The sequence below is a fragment of the Saccoglossus kowalevskii genome, chromosome 7 (assembly GCF_978046115.1).
Source record: "Saccoglossus kowalevskii chromosome 7, keSacKowa6.1, whole genome shotgun sequence".
Lineage (NCBI taxonomy): Eukaryota > Metazoa > Hemichordata > Enteropneusta > Harrimaniidae > Saccoglossus > Saccoglossus kowalevskii.
In genome coordinates, this window is record NC_140647.1 from 4,551,295 (window position 1) to 4,570,719 (window position 19,425).

The 19,425-nt window shown below is 37.6% G+C and overlaps 1 protein-coding gene across 4 annotated transcripts in view; it reads left to right on the forward strand.

Annotated features, from left to right (window-relative positions):
* The window catches only part of LOC100375825 (calcitonin gene-related peptide type 1 receptor-like), a 117,771-nt gene extending 98,606 nt beyond the window's left edge, over nt 1-19,165 (forward strand). For 3 of the 4 annotated variants that reach the window (XM_085500979.1, XM_085500978.1, XM_085500980.1), the window contains 10 exons: nt 3,840-3,943; nt 4,885-4,979; nt 5,348-5,477; nt 7,646-7,808; nt 8,671-8,731; nt 8,974-9,037; nt 9,175-9,260; nt 9,866-10,001; nt 10,760-10,801; nt 12,982-19,165. In XM_085500979.1, coding sequence (XP_085357105.1) covers nt 3,840-3,943; nt 4,885-4,979; nt 5,348-5,477; nt 7,646-7,808; nt 8,671-8,731; nt 8,974-9,037; nt 9,175-9,260; nt 9,866-10,001; nt 10,760-10,801; nt 12,982-13,290 — 1,190 coding nt within the window. In that variant the 3' untranslated portion in view covers nt 13,291-19,165. Of the gene's footprint in view, nt 1-3,839; nt 3,944-4,884; nt 4,980-5,347; nt 5,478-7,645; nt 7,809-8,670; nt 8,732-8,973; nt 9,038-9,174; nt 9,261-9,865; nt 10,002-10,759; nt 10,947-12,981 lie in introns of all 4 variants that reach the window. The other variant, XM_085500981.1, reaches the window with a different exon arrangement.
* The last annotated feature ends 260 nt before the right edge of the window (nt 19,166-19,425 follow it).

Genomic DNA, 19,425 nt, shown 5'->3' on the forward strand with positions numbered 1-19,425 from the left:
GTCCCCGACCGTCCGTGAGTTCCTGAGTCTGTCCGTCCGTCCGTCCGTGTGTCCGTCCGTCCGTGCTTCAGTCTGTCCAGAGTCATATTTCAGACTCCTGTGGACCAATTCCGTTCATTATTTGCATGTGCCTAGTACCTCGTGTGGGACATATGCACATGCAGTGGTTTAGCGATTCGATTCAAAATGGCCGACTGGCAGTCATCTTGTTTTTTGAAAATGTTGTATTTTGGACATGCTTTGTCAGTTGTCATTCAAACTTGGTACATAGATTATACATGTTAGGATACATGTTCATGACGATTTATTTCGCAATTGGATCAGAGATGGTAGACTTGCAGGCATCTTGTTTTTTTGTTTTTTTACGCGATATCTTGGACGTGCTCTGTCAGTTTTCGTTCAAATTTGGCACATACATGTACTTTATACATGTTAGGATGCATGTCCATGACAATTAGTTTCAAAATCTGGTCAAAGTTGGCCGATTGACAGCCATCTGACTTTTTGGACTTACTACTATATTTCCACGATTTATGTACCATTTTCATTCGTATTTGGCACATACATCATACATGTCACTTTTTTATAATCAAATCAAAGATGGCCGAATAAAGGCTGTTTTTATTTTTGGCCATATTACTACTACACGGAACACGTGATGTAAATAAACAATCTGTTGTATACGCCTCTTGGAACTCAAGTTTCAAGGACACGCTCGCGACAACCCCTCCGCTTTAATATGACGAATACAAAGAGAACTTTCCTAAAATTAACGGGGGCTGTGTCGTTTTCAATGACTTGTTTATTTTTAGTTCGTGGATATCAAAGCCATTGAACTTAAGCAATCCCTCATTTATGCAAATTAAACTTTCTATAAAATAATGTGATATACTGAGACACAATATTTAGAGATGTCAGTCAGACAGAAAACTCAGTATGACGACTTACTGTCCCACTTAAATTCCAATCATTATGGATGTTCTAAGACATCCCTGTGTCGCAAATCTAGTGGGATTACCTTGGCTTCCTGCGATATATACGCATTGATTTACGAGTCGCGTGCCCTGAACCCGTGTTATTAGCCGACTAGTTTATTGGATTCGGAGAGTAAGTATCGACATGCACATGAATTCTTGAATGTTTCAAGCTCAGTATTATTTCTTATCGTGCCGTGTTTGTTATCGCATTCGAATAATTCACCGCAATCAAATTGTAAACCCTGTCTGACGACACTTAGAGGATTAATCAATATTTTTTGTGGGATAATATTTGACGTTTCGCTGTTATCTTCAACGGAACCATTGATATGGAAGACGGCGGTATTTCAGTTCATATGCTTGATTCAGTTCTTCGTAATAAGGAACGCATCCTTCTTTCTTCCGTGCATACGATTGTAGAGGAAAACTACAATCATTTTTGCATAACGTAGCATGTTAATGAATATACAGAAACACTGTCTCGTTGGCCATATTGCTTGGCGGTTCTAAATACCATGGTGTTTTAATTTCAGGCGTTTTGTTTTTCATGGGAAGTATAAATTATAGCATTGCAGTGTTGATTGTAACATTCCTTTTATTGTACAAATTTAGGCATAATGTTTATATGTCTACACGCTACGACTGAAATATACAATGAAGTGTAAGGTCAACTTATTTTTCTAATTAGCAGCATATTGATAAAGCACCGTGGTCGTAATAACGCCTCTCTTCTTACATGTACAATTTATTGCTATGAAAAATAATATAATTGTTACATCATTTACAGCGAGGTACATAAAATGATGACATCGATTCCATATTTCTCGCCCACGATTGTAGAGGAAAACTACAATCATTTTTGCATAACGTAGCATGTTAATGAATATACAGAAACACTGTCTCGTTGGCCATATTGCTTGGCGGTTCTAAATACCATGGTGTTTTAATTTCAGGCGTTTTGTTTTTCATGGGAAGTATAAATTATAGCATTGCAGTGTTGATTGTAACATTCCTTTTATTGTACAAATTTAGGCATAATGTTTATATGTCTACACGCTACGACTGAAATATACAATGAAGTGTAAGGTCAACTTATTTTTCTAATTAGCAGCATATTGATAAAGCACCGTGGTCGTAATAACGCCTCTCTTCTTACATGTACAATTTATTGCTATGAAAAATAATATAATTGTTACATCATTTACAGCGAGGTACATAAAATGATGACATCGATTCCATATTTCTCGCCCACGATTGTAGAGGAAAACTACAATCATTTTTGCATAACGTAGCATGTTAATGAATATACAGAAACACTGTCTCGTTGGCCATATTGCTTGGCGGTTCTAAATACCATGGTGTTTTAATTTCAGGCGTTTTGTTTTTCATGGGAAGTATAAATTATAGCATTGCAGTGTTGATTGTAACATTCCTTTTATTGTACAAATTTAGGCATAATGTTTATATGTCTACACGCTACGACTGAAATATACAATGAAGTGTAAGGTCAACTTATTTTTCTAATTAGCAGCATATTGATAAAGCACCGTGGTCGTAATAACGCCTCTCTTCTTACATGTACAATTTATTGCTATGAAAAATAATATAATTGTTACATCATTTACAGCGAGGTACATAAAATGATGACATCGATTCCATATTTCTCGCCCATAAACATAAATGAGAGGTACCATGGTACTCAAAGCATACTATATATCGGCATCGCTTATGAACTAAAACGTATTACAACATTGACTGTTAAGACAGGATAATACGGCTTTATGACTGCAAATCAGCATTCGGTTGTTATCGGCTGTAAATTACTTCATTCATGAATTCTGAATGGTAATATGTTATGTCTTGTTAATCAGACTGACTTGCTGTACTAGTGGCAGCAAGACTCGTGCGTGTTGCAGCATGAATTCCTATGTTATTCATTATCCAATCTCATTTTGAATTTTACATCTCGCCCCTGGCTGTATAATTATTTTTCTCTCGTTGTGGTGAATAGTTATACAGCTTTATTTCGCATAATGACTTGTCAAATTTAAGCCTCTTGTGTGTTTCGTGACTGTATCTTTTATGATAATAATATTCAAATTAGTATGCAAATTAAGCGATCTGACGGATGTACACAACATAATTGGTGAAATTTACCACCATTTGATAGTAATCCACGTAACCCCACGATCATATCGGAATTGGCATGGCTCTGACCTTCAATCAATTGTTTTATGCAATTTGAAGTTAAACAACCGTGGCATAGGCCAAGTTGTTTTCTCTTTAACTTTGGCGCGCCGAGAGAATACTTTTGACCTGTCGCCATGGGTTACGCCGGTCTTTAAGAATTAGCTACTTTGCGTGCAAATGAAGATGTCTCCTTTGTTACATTTCCTCAATTCTGAGGGGAGGCCATTAATTTAAACTTGATTAGAATGTGTCCCATGGTTTTTGACTCGTTTCATCTTGGCATTAATTGGTGATTGGTAATCAGAACGACCCTTCTGTCATCGACACACAACTCTTGTCGTAAACGGTCGTCTCTCATTTATCGCGTATATTCATCTGTTCGGTTTGTTCTGCGTAAACAGTTGAGATGAGTTGCTCATGTTACTCCGCGTATCAAATTTAAAAATCTGGAATACAATATGTATATACGAAATCTCAATTCTCATGCTTTTCAGACTTATGTACATTGAAAGTTGTAATATGTTTTAAAATATAAACTAAATTAGGTCATGGGCAGACACACAAACATCGCAGACGCATCTTAAACCCGATGTTTCATATCAAATTATCATTCAGGGTGCCAATCGGAAAACACATCCTTTAAAAGCTGATATTTTGCTCTCGTATTTTTAGGGTTAGCTCACAGAGTATGCATGCCGGATGGAACGTGGTTTATTCACCCGGAAACGAATAATACATGGTCTAATTATACAAACTGTGGTACTACCGAGTCTGAGGTACGTTTCGTTTACGCCGCGGGCCAAGCCGCTTTAGTCAAGGTTCTCATATGGATTGGTGTGAGAGGAGACCTCATGCCTTCACGTAATAGTTCCACGCCTATTTATGCCCATTTCCTCAAAAAACGAATTTATTTTGATCTTGAAGATGTTTTCTCCAGTCCTGGATAATGTCCAAATCAGTGATATTAAGTTCTATGATTAAACATGTGTAGTTGCAATATGCAGATTTACAGATATTAGAGGCAAATGACATGCGATATACCTCGTTGCAGCAAGAAAGTCACGAGACTTGTTTTTCAAATGGCCGCCGAGAACTCGCCAAAGTGAGAGAACCACGAGATTAATTTTGTCCCTCAAATATTGTTTCACTCTCTCCCACCATCACTGCCACCTTTCATGTGACTTATACATAGTATTTCGAACAGCGGACGCGATTGCTGGCTCTCCCACTCTTGGTGAGTTCTCGGCGACCATTTGTGGCATAGATTTATTAGTACGATTTTCGCTAAGAATGAGCTCGAGTAATTTAATGCACTATAGTTTTATCATTCTCTCGGGCAATATTAGAAAATATAATCCGAACGCATTGAGATGAGTATTATTATATTATTGTTGTTATGCTAAATCCCTCTCTTCGGACATTATGAAAAAGAAGTAATAATCAAATCCCAGGTCGTCGGATATTGCCTCATCACATTGCCGACAAACAAAATAACATCGATTTTCCAATCTCGTACTTTTATTATATAAGGTTTCCCAACATGTTATTGCCATAGCAACATACGGTTATGATTGATATGTAGGAGCGATTTCCAGAAAGTTAGATTTTCTTTTTATTGATGAGCTTTGGCGTGCCCTTTGAACAGTTATTCTATGTCTTTGTCACATGTGCATATATGTTTATATTATATTCTTGTTTTCATTTCTTGTTTTTACAGGGCAAGCCTTTAGGTGGCCTTATAGTGTGGTATACCGGGTACAGCATTTCTATAGTATCGTTAACGGTTTCCTTGGTGATTTTTTTTTACTTTAAGTACGTATGTGACATGTATGTTCTCTTCGTTCAATAATTATATTGGGATTCATAGTTGTTCGGTCATTTCTCTTGTGATATTGTAATTCAGTCCGAAATATCTCATAATATAATTGGCATGCTCTATTGTGCAAAACTCCATACACGCGAAGGACATTGAGTACTTGGTCCCACTCAATCGTAATACAGATCAATCGTAATAGTAGTCCCCTCAAACGCAACTAATCTCCAGATATGTATGTAAAAGGATTGGTAACCATCACTGATTATAATGTTCACTGATCTCGTTGACAAGTATTAATGCGTACGTGATATATTACTCTTCTAATATTATTGATACCGATTATTATTTGTATTCCACGTAATAGAAACCTGTCGTGTCCCCGAATCACCTTGCACAAGAATCTGTTTTTTTCATTCATCTTCAACTGTATATGCTGGACTCTATGGTTTGCTATTGTGGCTGAACATCCGTACATACTCGAAAGTGATAACGAGGCAAGTATGGCATATACATAATAGAATCAATAAAAATAACAAAATAGGAGCCCTAAGTGACTGGGAAAGATTAAACGGGGAAGGAGCCAAATTAACAGATGTTATTTTGGTCCGACCTCTTATATATGACTGCTGCAGCATACATTCCGAACACAAAAGGCATAGCTTAGGATACAATAGGAAGAGGGTAATTTTTAAATATCAAGCTTAAACTCGTCGTTCAGAAGTTTATCTGTCTGTCTGTGTGACTGTATTTATAATTGTACAAACAGTCAGTTAGGCAAGATGGTTCTACTTGCCATGATCAACTGCGTTGCGGTGTGTATGACAAAATGGACTTTAATGATCGTTTGTTTTCAATTCACATACTAGTATTGTAACTTGCTACTTCAGTGAGTTTAAGTTACACCGCCAAGATAATTCTGCGTCGAGTTTAATCATGCCAGTTCGATTCCCAGATGGTTCGTGAATAATTAGCAACTGTTGGAGAAAAACGTCGCATACTTTGTCTGTAATACGTGGTTGTTGAATCATTGGCTGTTATTGTCGCCACTCATCAACCGTGTCTTGTCTACGTACAGCCATACATTATATAGTATTGGTAACACTAGTTTTAAGTGGGTACAATTATGTGAAAGTTCTCCCTATTTTGAACTGAAATCACACTTTCTAGAAGTATTGTTCATCGATTCCGAACGATCAGTCACGTATTTCACTCGCTCCAGGAGACGCCGCAAGGGTGTTGAGCGAGACTCGACGTGTTCACAGACCGTAATAGCTCCGGATGTCGGAATCATCGGGAAAAACTTACAGTTATCGTGAGTGAATCATTCGGTTTACTGCGCACTGTTTCTCACCAATGATGTTTTATTCATTCGCATTTATGTTTGTTTGTTTGTTTGTTTGTTTGTTTGTCGGCGAACAGAAATATACTCAGTACCTTGCACAGTCTCAGACATTGCAAACCCCTGAACTCTGAAAAGTCATTATCAAATACATGAACAACCATTTCCATAATAGCATCACGAGTCGCATGCACATGGGAATAACAGGTCTCCTATAAGATTTATGCCGAGATTTAACTTACGATCAAATGATAGCATGTAATACATATTCCCCTGACTCCGTGACCATTCACTCAAAACCAATCAACCACAGAATCAAACGTCACGTACAACGGTGGGTAATTAGGCCTGCGAGGTTTGAATTGCTAGCTCAGAGATTTTTGCGGATTGAACGAGTGAGACGTCATACCTGCCGCCTGTCTTGTTCCTTTGGTTTCATGCTTGTATGAACCGTATTCACACGTTGCGTTTGAGTGAGTGTTAATTCGCCGACTACTGATTGCGGTGTCTCAAGTGGCTGTATTAAAAAAATTAGATTGTCTAAGGTCGTGGCCGATTATAGTCGAGCGTAATGCAATATTGGGGCACGGCGTCTCTTGTGAACAATGCAGTACTATATCATTGACTTATGCAGTATGTTTTAAAATTGCCGATAGGTATGAACAATTCTTCACATGACATAACGTCGATAATATTTAAGCCATGGTATCCACGCAATGCTGTATAGTTCTAACTATAGACAACACAGAAGAATTCTAAGAGGGAGGAATTTGTCTTAATATTTCCCTTCTCCACTTACAATCAACACACATTTTATAATTACAGTGAACATTCCGAGGTATTTTTTTTTATCCAGGTCATTTTGTTAGACGTGCTCACAACATTAATAGCTAGCGTTTGCGAATAGTTTGAGGAAAATGCATGAAACAAGTATTGTTGTCGCTTCTGATGTGATGTTATTGATTAAGAACAGTAACAGGTTGACTATTTGGTAGTCACGTAAATGCCTAAAGGCGGCTATTTGGAATGCCTTTACCGTATTGTTGATCCAACTCCTCTAAGTCTTCTCGTATAACCAGAATAACACAGCTTGTACATCTGTTCGAGTAATTATATTCTCATTTGGCCAAACTGAAACTCGAGTGTATTCTAGTGTTCGAATACCAGGTCGTTTTAATTGAATGTTGTCAAAGGTCTGATACAATTTCATTCACAGGACAAGTGTATTCTATTTACTTAAATATGTCTGACATTGGTGAGTGCAATTACACGTTTCGAGTTTGGTAACATCGATTATATTATTTTGTTTCATTATTTGTTCAGGGTACCCAAGTTTCATGCAAAATACTTAATGTGATGATGCAATATTTCTGGACGTCAAACTATTACTGGATGTTGTGTGAAGGCATCTATCTGCACACTCTTATCGTAGTAGCTGTGTTCTCCGATAGGAATAGACTCATATGGTACTATCTGCTCGGATGGGGTAAGATCTATAACAATGTCCTGAATGTGTGTCAGTGAGATTCTGACCCGTCGTGAGTTTATCTATGTGTATAAATTATTATATATGTAACTTGTGCAGGAATCCTAGCACCTTCATTCTAGACACCCGAATGTGTCTGTAAAACATTGAGCTGATAGAGAAACAGTCTGGAGGAAAGTGGTTTATTCCTGGCTTGTTCGGTGTATGTTACTGTTGTTAAATATTTCATCAAATATTACCACCCTCGGGTTGTGCAAATGCACACGTGCTTTCTATCTATACAACTCTGTCGTGTTATCACTGAAATGTGACCGATATAAATGTGTTCTGCCCTGTAGCCATTAAGAATCGGTAGAGAGTTTGACTAAATAATGCACTTAGGTGTGTTCTGACTAGCAGAACACACATTTCCAGCGAGCGTGTTAAAATAAATACCATGTTTTGTGCTGCCAATCAATACATGGATACGCAATCAATAACTCAATTATTGACAACTTTAATTAAATAATTCCTTATTGAGAATAAAATTGACTGGCTGTAAACATAATGTTTGTTTGCAGTGGCCGTGTGTGGGAAGCAACTCGACACCGCACTTCTTCTAGTCAATATATTTAATCATATGTGGGATTATCCGAACTAATATTATAATCTTATCCTGCAAAAGATTAGGTTAAAGCGCGTGATCTTTTGCGGGTGTCTCATTTCTCATTCAAAACTATTCAAGGCGCGTAGACGCCTGTATAATTGGTGATTACGTTCATAATTAATACAAAATTACATCTTCTGTAACTTTGTTTTTCCAGGGTGTCCATGTTTTATATTTCACCAAGTATATACCGTAATTGTATTGATTTCTTTGCAGTTGTGCCGTTTATTCCTGTAACTATTTACACTATTCTGCGAGCAGTTGAAGGGCACGGAGAGTAAGTTTTACGTCACATTACCGTTAATGTCTTTGAACAAAACTGGAAATTGTGATTTAGCTTACCCTGTGCCTATCCAACCCAGTCAAATAAACAACGCCATAAAAAAACCTAATAGCCTCATATTTTAATCAACTGTATCAAGTATATGGTTGTTATGGTTATTCATATAAATCCCCAAACATGCTGAATCATTCATTTCATTATATATCATCTAATGTGTAGTGTATATTTCTATCCAGGTGCTGGTTCTTTGGTACTGACTATGAGTTTATTATTGCTGGGCCAATCATTGCTGTTCTAGTAGTAAGTATTTGCAATATATACCCCCCCCCCCACACACACACACATTCCAAGTGAGTTTGTTGTATACTTTCACCATGCTAACTGCTGTTTACATGATAGTCGTCCAATTGATTTATATTTTCTTTTCGTCTGTGTAGATCAACTTTGTACTATTGCTGAATATAGTAAGAGTCCTGGTCACAAAACTCAGAGCCACGCATACACCGGATACTCACAATTATAAGTAAGTATGAATTTCAAGTCACATACAAACTCTCTCTCTTTGGATTGTAGCGCACCCGCGTTACGCGGCGTGTGCGCCATGGTATGCCGCGTTGACGAGGTAGCAAAGACCTGCCAAGACCCTATGTAGAGTTATTGAAGAATGACTGTGTTGTGTGTAACGCCTTGGCCAATCAGCGCCGAGCAAGGTGTCTACCATTCCCTGTCTACATACATGAATATCAGATAATGATACCGCATGTGCCTGTTATTTATATATATATTATGGGATGATCACTTCATTTTAGTACTTTTCAACAGTATTCACTCCATCAATGATGCATATTAAACGACATTATTATACGTAAAGAGTGGCGTTTAAAAAAAAAAACGTCATGTAAATATCGTGTTGCATTCATTATCATCCTGTGCTTTCGTAAAGCCCTCTTCTTATGAGATTTAAAACACACAAGGAAATTGAGTTTTATGTTCAAATATACCAACTGATTGGTTTCATTCAATATAGTCATGGGTTTATTTATTGAAAATCGATCAATTCAGTATTCTTCAACAGATTATCTCCGGTGTTGTGTTACTGATCACTGCTTTTCATGTGGTATCTTTCAGGAAAGCTGTGCGCGCTACTCTCATTTTATTACCTTTATTGGGATTGCACTACATAATCATGCCATTTCAGCCAGCAAAGACTGGTATGGCCAAACAAATATACGATCTCATTATTGCTATTTTGATCGCGTTTCAGGTGAGTGTTAATAACTACAATGTAATACATTTAAATATACTGGATTCTTATTCCATTTCACTGTTCTAAAACCATGGTTTTACACAAAACTGTTTAGAGTTGAATAAAACGCCAGTTGCATCGAACTGACTATTTTTTTTAAAAAAGGTAAAATAAGATAACTAATGGAACTAGAATAATGTCAAATAACTATTCTGCCTATTATTGTTTCCCAGTAAAAAATAATTTAGAACAACGAAATAAATCTCTAGCAGTATATATTCTATTCTTATCAGTATATGAAATGAATACTGTACATACAACCAATGAAACATTGGATTCATGACAGGCTTCGAGTGCCATCTGTTAGTATAGGCAGTCGCCCTAACTTTCCCCTTTTCAGTGCTAGGGCATTAACCATCATACCCTACCTCCGAGTTTCTAATGTTTCAATCCCTCCCTTAGCATTACAAGAATCTATATCGATCGCCAACGATTGCAACATATACTGTCGGTGATGTATTACTCTGAAAAAGCGTCTCCAGTAGTGTGTTACTCAGATTTATGTCATTTGAGAGACAGCCCGATGGGTGTTTTAGTGTACATTTGAAGCGAAGTACTGTACGCCCCTCACCAGCTATCGTATTGTCATAGATTTGTTTCGTTTTATTTGTCGTTGCCTTTCGTGTTGCCTGGATACTTCATGCGTGTGTTTGTCAACAACAATTGTCCCAATGTTTGTTAATACTCACATAATTTTTTCCGGTTTTTTATTGCAGGGATTCTTTGTGGCATGTATCTTCTGCTTTTTCAACGGCGAGGTAATGGATACCCTCTATAGATACATACGGAATTTTCTTTTGACACACCCCCTGTCCAATTCATCATCATCTGCGCATGCTTCCAAAAAGTCATCCGCCTACAAAAAGAAAGCCACTTCAACTACATCTGCATGACACCTTCAAAGTTAGTTGGCTTTTTCTATAGTTTGTCTACAGTATCTCCCGTTATTTTACTCCTATGATGTGTATTTCTTTTCACTTTATGTAAGGGAAATAGTGAGAGTTTCGTGGTCCAGCAAAAGCTTTTGTACAAGTAAATGTCAGGTGTTTACTATTGATGTTTACCTTACTAGTTTGAGACAAGGTTTTTTGATGATTTTTTCTCACTCGCATTTTAGTTATTTGTTACCCCACAAAACAATTTCGCTTATTCGTGGATTAGATTTCAAGTTTAAGTACAAGCATTATTACAAGTATAGTTACCCAGATAGACACAAAATTCAAGATTACTGTACATGTATTGACAAGTTTCCTCAAGGTAGTTTTATGGTAATCAGTAGCTATGTAACGTACGTCGTCTGATATGGATTTGTATTCGCACATTCCCACTGCACCGCACTGCATACGGATTTCGGAAGTGTCTCTCAAAAACATCAATGCGTCTAACCATTTTTTGTGCTTCTTCGACTGGCTCTTTTTGCCGTGTGAAACACATAATAAAAATGCTAAATAAATGTTAAAGCAAAAATTTAGACATACCAAATTTAAGTCCGGACCCCCGTCTTTGTTTTGCTATTATTGATAATGATTATCGTGTCGTTCTTTATTCCCCTATCGCTTCACTTGAAAGTGACCGAGTTTACAGATTTCAACATCAGAACATTAACCTTGCTAGCAGACTTACATACTCGTTAGTGATTTTTTTAAATAAAATAAAATATTATGGGAATGTTTATATGGCGAAATCCTGGTTACCGCGAAAGAAATGTTGCTTTTTCCGCGGCCATTTATACACTTTCTTGAAATTTTATTGAAAAAAAACACCAAATAAAATAGACAATGGACTGTTGGCAAGTCTACCTTGCTGGTCGAAAAATAGCATTATCAATTCGAAACACACTCATCACAAATGAAGGCGCACTACACCTTACTGCAGTATATTTATTTTTATTTCACGCTTCAATCAAGGGTTTCTATACACATTTCAACTTTCTATTTTGGAACACAGTGTATAGAAATAAACGTGACCAGAAACTAATTCTCAAGGAACTAGGGTTCGTGTTTTTCACGCGTATTTACTACAGCTATTGAGTTTTAGTGTTGGCATACTCGCTGTTTTCAACATCTGTGTTGACGTCACTGAGCTGTCTCGGGGTACTCACGTATTTATTGATGTAGATAGCATGTTACAACGCAGTGGGTTGTTTTAAACAGCAATATCTTCGTCTCCGTCGAGTAAATAGTACTGCTATTTTCCTGCTTAACACCCTCCTCACGCCGATTTGCACCAGTCTTGTATTTTTGTTTCCTTAAGGTATGTGTGATTGTTATTTATTAACTAGCACACCTCGCCATGCCGTAGATAATTTGACCTGTTGTAGACAGATTCGTAGTTGTCGATGCAGACTGTACGTATGGAAGGCAAACAAACAATTATTCCGTGCAATAATGTACCAAGATTTATGTAAATGTCCCATCTAACCCGTTAAAGCTTTCTGCCATCTTGCGTTCTCAAGATATGATACCCATTCCTACATTGGATGACACCAGGGGGTGAGTCAAAATTGTGTCCGTTTCACGTACTTGATTAAGCATGGTAATAATACATCCACGGGCTTGCTACTTACTCCATCATCTGCAGACCGGATTGTACCACTCCGAGCTACAATTCTCACTCACCTCTAAACTAACTATTGCTAACTGCTCATTTACATTTACGTGCGTGGCTGCGGCGTATAAACGGCACGCCCTCTGCGGCTCCGTGCGCGCGCGCTGTGTAAATACACATTCAATGAATTAATATGTGTCATTTAGATATCCATAATAATAAACAGTCTAAAATTCAGGTGTAGTGGTATCATGGGGGCGCTATAACGCCGATTAATACATACAGATAGCATAACTTGACTAACGTGCTTTACATAATTTAAATGATAATGTTTTTCAATGCTTTTTTCATTTGCCCCCTCGTAAGTGTATTTTCCCATGATCCTTTTCAGATCCGGGCGCAGATAGCAAGGAAGTATAGGAGCTACAAGTATGTAAGGAGGGGTAGTGATTTCCGTACGAGGGCGAGGTCCCTCTATTACACGACGACCACGGAGGTAATACAAACACAAGGAGATTCTCCTGAACAAAACCGGAAGCATGTCCCTGATGATAGTCCTAGCGCTCGTACCAAACTTAAAAACGAAAAGCGAAACGGATTTCAGCGTGATAGCAACGCGAACTCCAAAAACTCCTTACTCCGGGAAGAATACTGCCGGCGGAACTCCGACAATAATGACGTCAGTACGTCGCTTGTGTAGTGATTTTTGAATTTCGTCGGGGCGCTTTGTGAATTAACGAACCAATGAACGTGCAATGCGTGGTCAGTCCCAGGAACGCTATACGACTGACTGTCGATGTTGGTGCGAACGAGGCTGTTTTTACTGGCGGATTTTGAAACAAACTATGGAACAGAATTGGAACACAAAACATCAATAATAGTTATGTAATTTTCTGATTTTGAACATCTAACCTTGAAAACGGATGGTGGGCTGTCAATTGAATCGTGGCAACGTTGCTGGCTATATATGGCCTAGAATTACCGTAAGTTATGGACTCGGAGACAGCCTAGCAGCACGAGTCCAGGCAAAAATCGCAACATACCAGCAAAGGTACGCAGCTGTAAACAATAAATGTTGAAAAAAAGAAGAAATAACCGACACGCTGACAACTTGGTGTTCTCGCGTGACGTTGGTATATTTCGCGTGAATTTTGAAGATCGCGTGTCTTAGTATTTCAACGCGTTAAGGTTGTGGTATGACGTCATGTGTCGTTGACCAATTGTATTTTTATTCAAGTTGAAGATACCCAGGAGGCCGTTACCGAGTAACGAACTTTTTGTTGAATGAGTAGCACATTAATTAATTACAAATGGTTTAAAACTAGAGTTCCTTGTGCCAATATATAAATATGTGAGTAATATGTAATTTAACCCTTGGTATCCTGCTAGCTCCATGTACTTTTGCATTGACTTGACCAGATTAGGGAACAGAAATGGGTTTATGACGGAAACCTGACGATCTTTTTTTATTTATATCAGTAGATATTTATATATATATAAATGATGATAGTTCGAGTTCATCCCAAATCAGTTGCCCAAATCTGTCAGGTTAATTCACATTACGAATCGATTCGGAGGATGATGTACATTATACGTTGCAATGAAATGTCCTCTTTATTATCTGATTACGACCCCTAGATCGCCTGTAGTTGATTTATATTTCTGAAATCCTTTAGCGTCCTTTTAAATAATTCAATAACTTCAGTGTATACTTTTTATTCGATTGTACAGAAAGTTATTTTACACGATGAAGAGTATTTGCATAAATAAGGCGTGATCGTTGGATGTCACGTGTTAAGATATATAGGGCTACATTCGTTGATTTAATGGTGTTGAATGTTGAATGGGCCTGGGATGCATTATTATTACGCGTGCCGAACGGAAAAGTGCCAGTTTGTTGCAGTGTTAAGGTTGCGTAATAGACCACTTTCCCGGAAGTCGAAGATACGCAGTTTCACATGCGCGCGCATGCCGGATATGAGGTGTAACGTAAACATCAGTGGCGGATCCAGAGGGGGGACAGGGGGGCCATGCCCCCCCCCCCCCAAACGCATGACGATTCATATCATCTGGATTACGCATAGCTTCTCTGCGATTTACGCTCCGTATATTTTAAGCGTAGCTTGGACCCCTCCAATACATTTTGCTGGATCCGCCACTGGTAAACATGCACACGTGATGTTGTGCTCCTTGGTGTACCAGTCGACGACACGAAAATAAAATTCTCTTCTATCAGCATCAATATCAGTAAACTGACAATTTTGCAATATCCGCCATGACAAAACAAGCGTATCATTTCTGCACCCCAGCCTCGCTACTTCTGGCGGCGCCGTATTGTTGTCCTGATTCGGAATAATAATTGGCACGGTTTACGAGATACTGAACTGTTCGAGTTACGGACATCGAGTTACGAGCATCGAGTTACGAAAACATCGAGTTACAAAACTGACCATGCCCACATTTCGGAAACCACTCTCACTTTTGCGAAACCACGCCCAAATTGTAACTCGATGTTCAATTAACAGTTTACATAATTTCGAGTTACGGGCAGGCGACATATATTTTTATTATAACTCAAACTTTAACTATCAGTTAACCGAACTTCGAGTTTCGGAAAATATACAACGTTAAATAAAACCAAAATTCTATGTTGCCCGTAAATCGAAGTTCGGGTAACTGTATCTTCGTGACTCAATGTCCGTAACTCGATCACTTCAGCATCTCCAATTGAACAATCTTACTAATGTGTAATATTCGATTGGTTAGGCAGTTCATCACCCCTGGGTTCTCCAACTGATTATTTGATCATTCATACCGAAAGTGGTATTTGTTCGTAGCATATTGAATGCTCTAAATCACTGGCTGGCAGACATCTCTCCTCCTTTGCCGGGTTCCCTGTCACTTTTTCTGGAGCAGTGCCCTCTTGCGGCCAAATACGATTTTTTTTAAATGAGTACCAAATAACAGCATATTTTGCTTTCGCTTAGTAAATTCTCGGTGAATACCCTTCTGTAGCTAGGAATACATTGCGTTGGCAAAATGTCAATACTATGTTAAAGGGCGGTGGTCGTCGCGCCGCGTCCTGTTCGATATGGGTCTCATAGCAACGTACAAACACATGTAAAATTGTTTTACATGAATTTCAAACATGCGCTGCGAGACGACCACCACCCTTTAATTTATTCTTAACATTCATTTGGCCGTATACAATTATACTCTTTACCATTATATGTAATTTTACTTCTCGCTGTGTATCACGAAAGTGAAGATATCAGACGTGGACACAATGGCTTCAAACAGTGGGCTCACATGAACCATAGACCTTATTTATGCATGAACTACGGCACAGATTCCATGCCTGGCTAACTATTTTTTTTCCCTATTACCGATTTCAGCACATATACTTAATCACAATAAAAATGTAATCAAACTGAGACTCGCGAATTCCGTAAACTTAGAGCATAAACGCTTTAAACCACTTTACCGATTCTGTCAACCGTCACTTTGTACTGTGGGTCTATTTATGAAGGGGCTTTTGCGATCACGAGTAATCAATTGCTGCAACTCACCGCTGCAATCTATCAGTGAAAGGACTGGCATCATTATGCAATCAGAGTAGATGAACTGTACTACTATATCTCGGTTTAGGACCGAACATGTCTATATTCATGGCATGTAATATACAGTGTCACCCATGTGCAATCATGATGTTCACCTGATGATTGGTAATATTACAGTGTTCTTAGATATTATCGTAAAACCATTTATTTTCCCTGGCATTTAACTATTTTGAGCATATTCACTGGGTTTTAAGTTCAAGAACTTGCCAGTAAAAGTAATATCTAAGTTCACGTGAATTTAATTGAGCGGATTTTTCTTATCAGCAAGAATACTGACATTAATGCATTTACAGTATCGTATATCCACTATCAATCATTCATCACTAAATTTGGTGGTGTCATAGACAGTCCTCCTCCCTCTCTTATCAGATCCCACGGTTAAAACAATACACCTTTCTCACTGAAAAAAATCCCAGACCCAACAATCTCTTCTCATACTTTGCCGGAAAAAAACAACCCTGCTTTTCCGTGCTTTCGAGAATTATAGAATATTTCTATAGCTCTGTTGACTCTCAGACTAATAATACAATTTTATTACTAGTCTGAGGTTGACTGCACCTTGCGGTCGACGTGCAAGCATAAATACGTTTGTTGAAGGGGGGTGTGTTGCTGATCATTGCTTTACAACACCAATGGTGAACGATTATTGAATTTAAGATTCGTGCAGGTCATTATAAATGAGTTCGCAATGTCACGTGTCAATGTATTGATCTTCCGGCATTCTTAAAGTACAAAATAAAATACTCACCTGCTCTCAGTCTTTCCTCAACAAATTTGAAATATTTGCTTATCATTGTCGATTCTCATAAAATCGGTATTAAAGCCAGACAAATGCAATGCACCGATATGCCTTACGACTTATAAAAGGTCACACATGCTGGTACTTTCTAGAGGTAAAAAACAATAAATTTCTTAATTTTCCCGCTATTCACTGTGAAATGCAAGCGTCTGCCATTAAAGTACAAAATCATAACAAATATTGGAAAATAATTTTAGAAATTATTGCTGTTATATGCAAAAAATACCCCCCCCCCCAATAGTACCAGGATGTGTAACTTTTCCGGGTGACTCGTAAGCCCTCAAATGAGTAAAGTGTTGCATCGCATTCTCACGTGATATTGATTTTACGGATTATGTCATTGAAGCTTTATTAAACTTATTTGAAGTAAAATGGGCCATAATTAGGAATCAGCAGTCACGGCATTCGCGAGTTATGGGTGTTAGAACCTGACTGATTTGTTATATATCTATAGTCCCGACAACGCTAAATACAACTCAGAAAGTATAAAATGGTCCATGTTTCCTGTTTGCTTGTCAGTGGATGCTTTGACAAAAATCTCATATAACAGGCATACATTTAGAAAGAAAGGGACAGAACAACTTGAAAAGTGGGTATTCATGAAATAAATCCTCCGACTTCAGTTGGTTCTTATCAATTTTTAATATTTAGAACCATTGCATGATGCATTGGAGCGTGTTCGGATGTTTGCTAACAATTTCTGAACCAGATATCTTGCGAATTCCGTAATTGCTGCATTTATTAATTGCATTATTATACTTGATACGTCAACTGGTACAAACAAAATATATCGGATACTACAACGTCAAATGTGTTTCAATTAGTAAGTCGTAGGGATCTTTCTACAATTGTTCCCAAAGTATCGCCTATTACACGTGACCTGATCCTCTGGCGATTGTAGTTGCCATAGTCATGGTACTGAAAGTGGATACCATGAACCTACAAGTTGGTGACGTAATGCAACAGAACATTACGCGAGATTTCCCGATATATTTTCATCCCATTAAATAAATTTTCGCTCGCATTAATGCGGCATGTACAGTTGTTGTTAATGTAGGTACCAACATAGAATTATTATTTATCATTGTTTTATCGAACCAATATTTAGCTCAAACAAGTTTTAAGTTTAATGTAAATCATAATCCAATGTAAAACAGTGTCAAAGAGCAGATTAAAAAAAATGTCTTACCCGTATTGCATCATTTATAAAATGTATTCAACAAGGTGTAAGTCATCATACATATTGTTTTAGCAACTCACGACTGAAGAGGGCGTTACAAGGTTGTTAGTCATGTGATGGTACACTCAGTGGGTTAAGATTTATGTCGCGATTGATGGTGATGAAAAAAACGCCATTGCGCATGCGTTTTTAATTATTTGATACGTACAATAAATTGAAAAGTGAACACTTAATCGATTTCGGAAAAAATAAAAATAAAAACTTGAGATAATGAAAATGTTTAAATGTTTTTATAATAACTTGGGCTTTATATACTTAATAAGGCTTTATATACTAAAATACACAAGGAATTGTATTATATAATCGTCTTGCCAGATTTTCACACTAAAATGTCATTTTACAACACTTGTATTTATATTTATATTGTTATTACCATTTTGTTTCACTGTAGAGTAAATTTGAAGATGTGCCACATGTAACTACGGAGAAAATCTTCGTTTTTATGAACCCGGAAGTGTATTTTTGTGAACTGAATTTTTGGCTCAGAACCAGCTGAATCATGCTTCTGTTTATCATTTTAATGAAAAACAGATTATGTTGTTAGCACGATGTACCAACTTTACAGATGTATTTTTCAGGGAATTAAATTCACACTTCATACAGTAGAAAATGTCACGGTACCCCAGGGTACTTCTGTATTGTGCGCAGAGGTTTTTGCGCAGTGCTGAGATGTCTTCTGAGTCATATTTATGTTATCGTCTTTATCAGTCATACATTGGATGTACGCAAAATGACTGAATATTTATACATCACTGGTTATCAATCCATGGTTGACACATAATGACATAATAAGACTGTCACACATACTATCAAGATATAGCTAGGTAATCAATACGACGTCATATCATGTAATGTAATTGTATTGTTACTTTTGACATATTTATCATGTAAATAATAAATATGATATTATCTTTAACCTTCGCATGTATGTGTGTCTTTAGTACAACCCTTCTTCACTGACTACTTCAAAGTTGGAATGCCACTGCTTTCTTCGACTCTCAGCTATCGGGTAGTATCTAAACAGAGCGCCCTCGCTTTGTTGTGATGCTTCACTACTAAGCAAATTCGATTTGTCGCATCAGATTGAGGGCGCTGTTAAATTGCGGTAAATGACCCATACAGCATGTGTGAAGTGAAGCATTATATTGCGTGACACTAAAACACATTTCCTCTTAT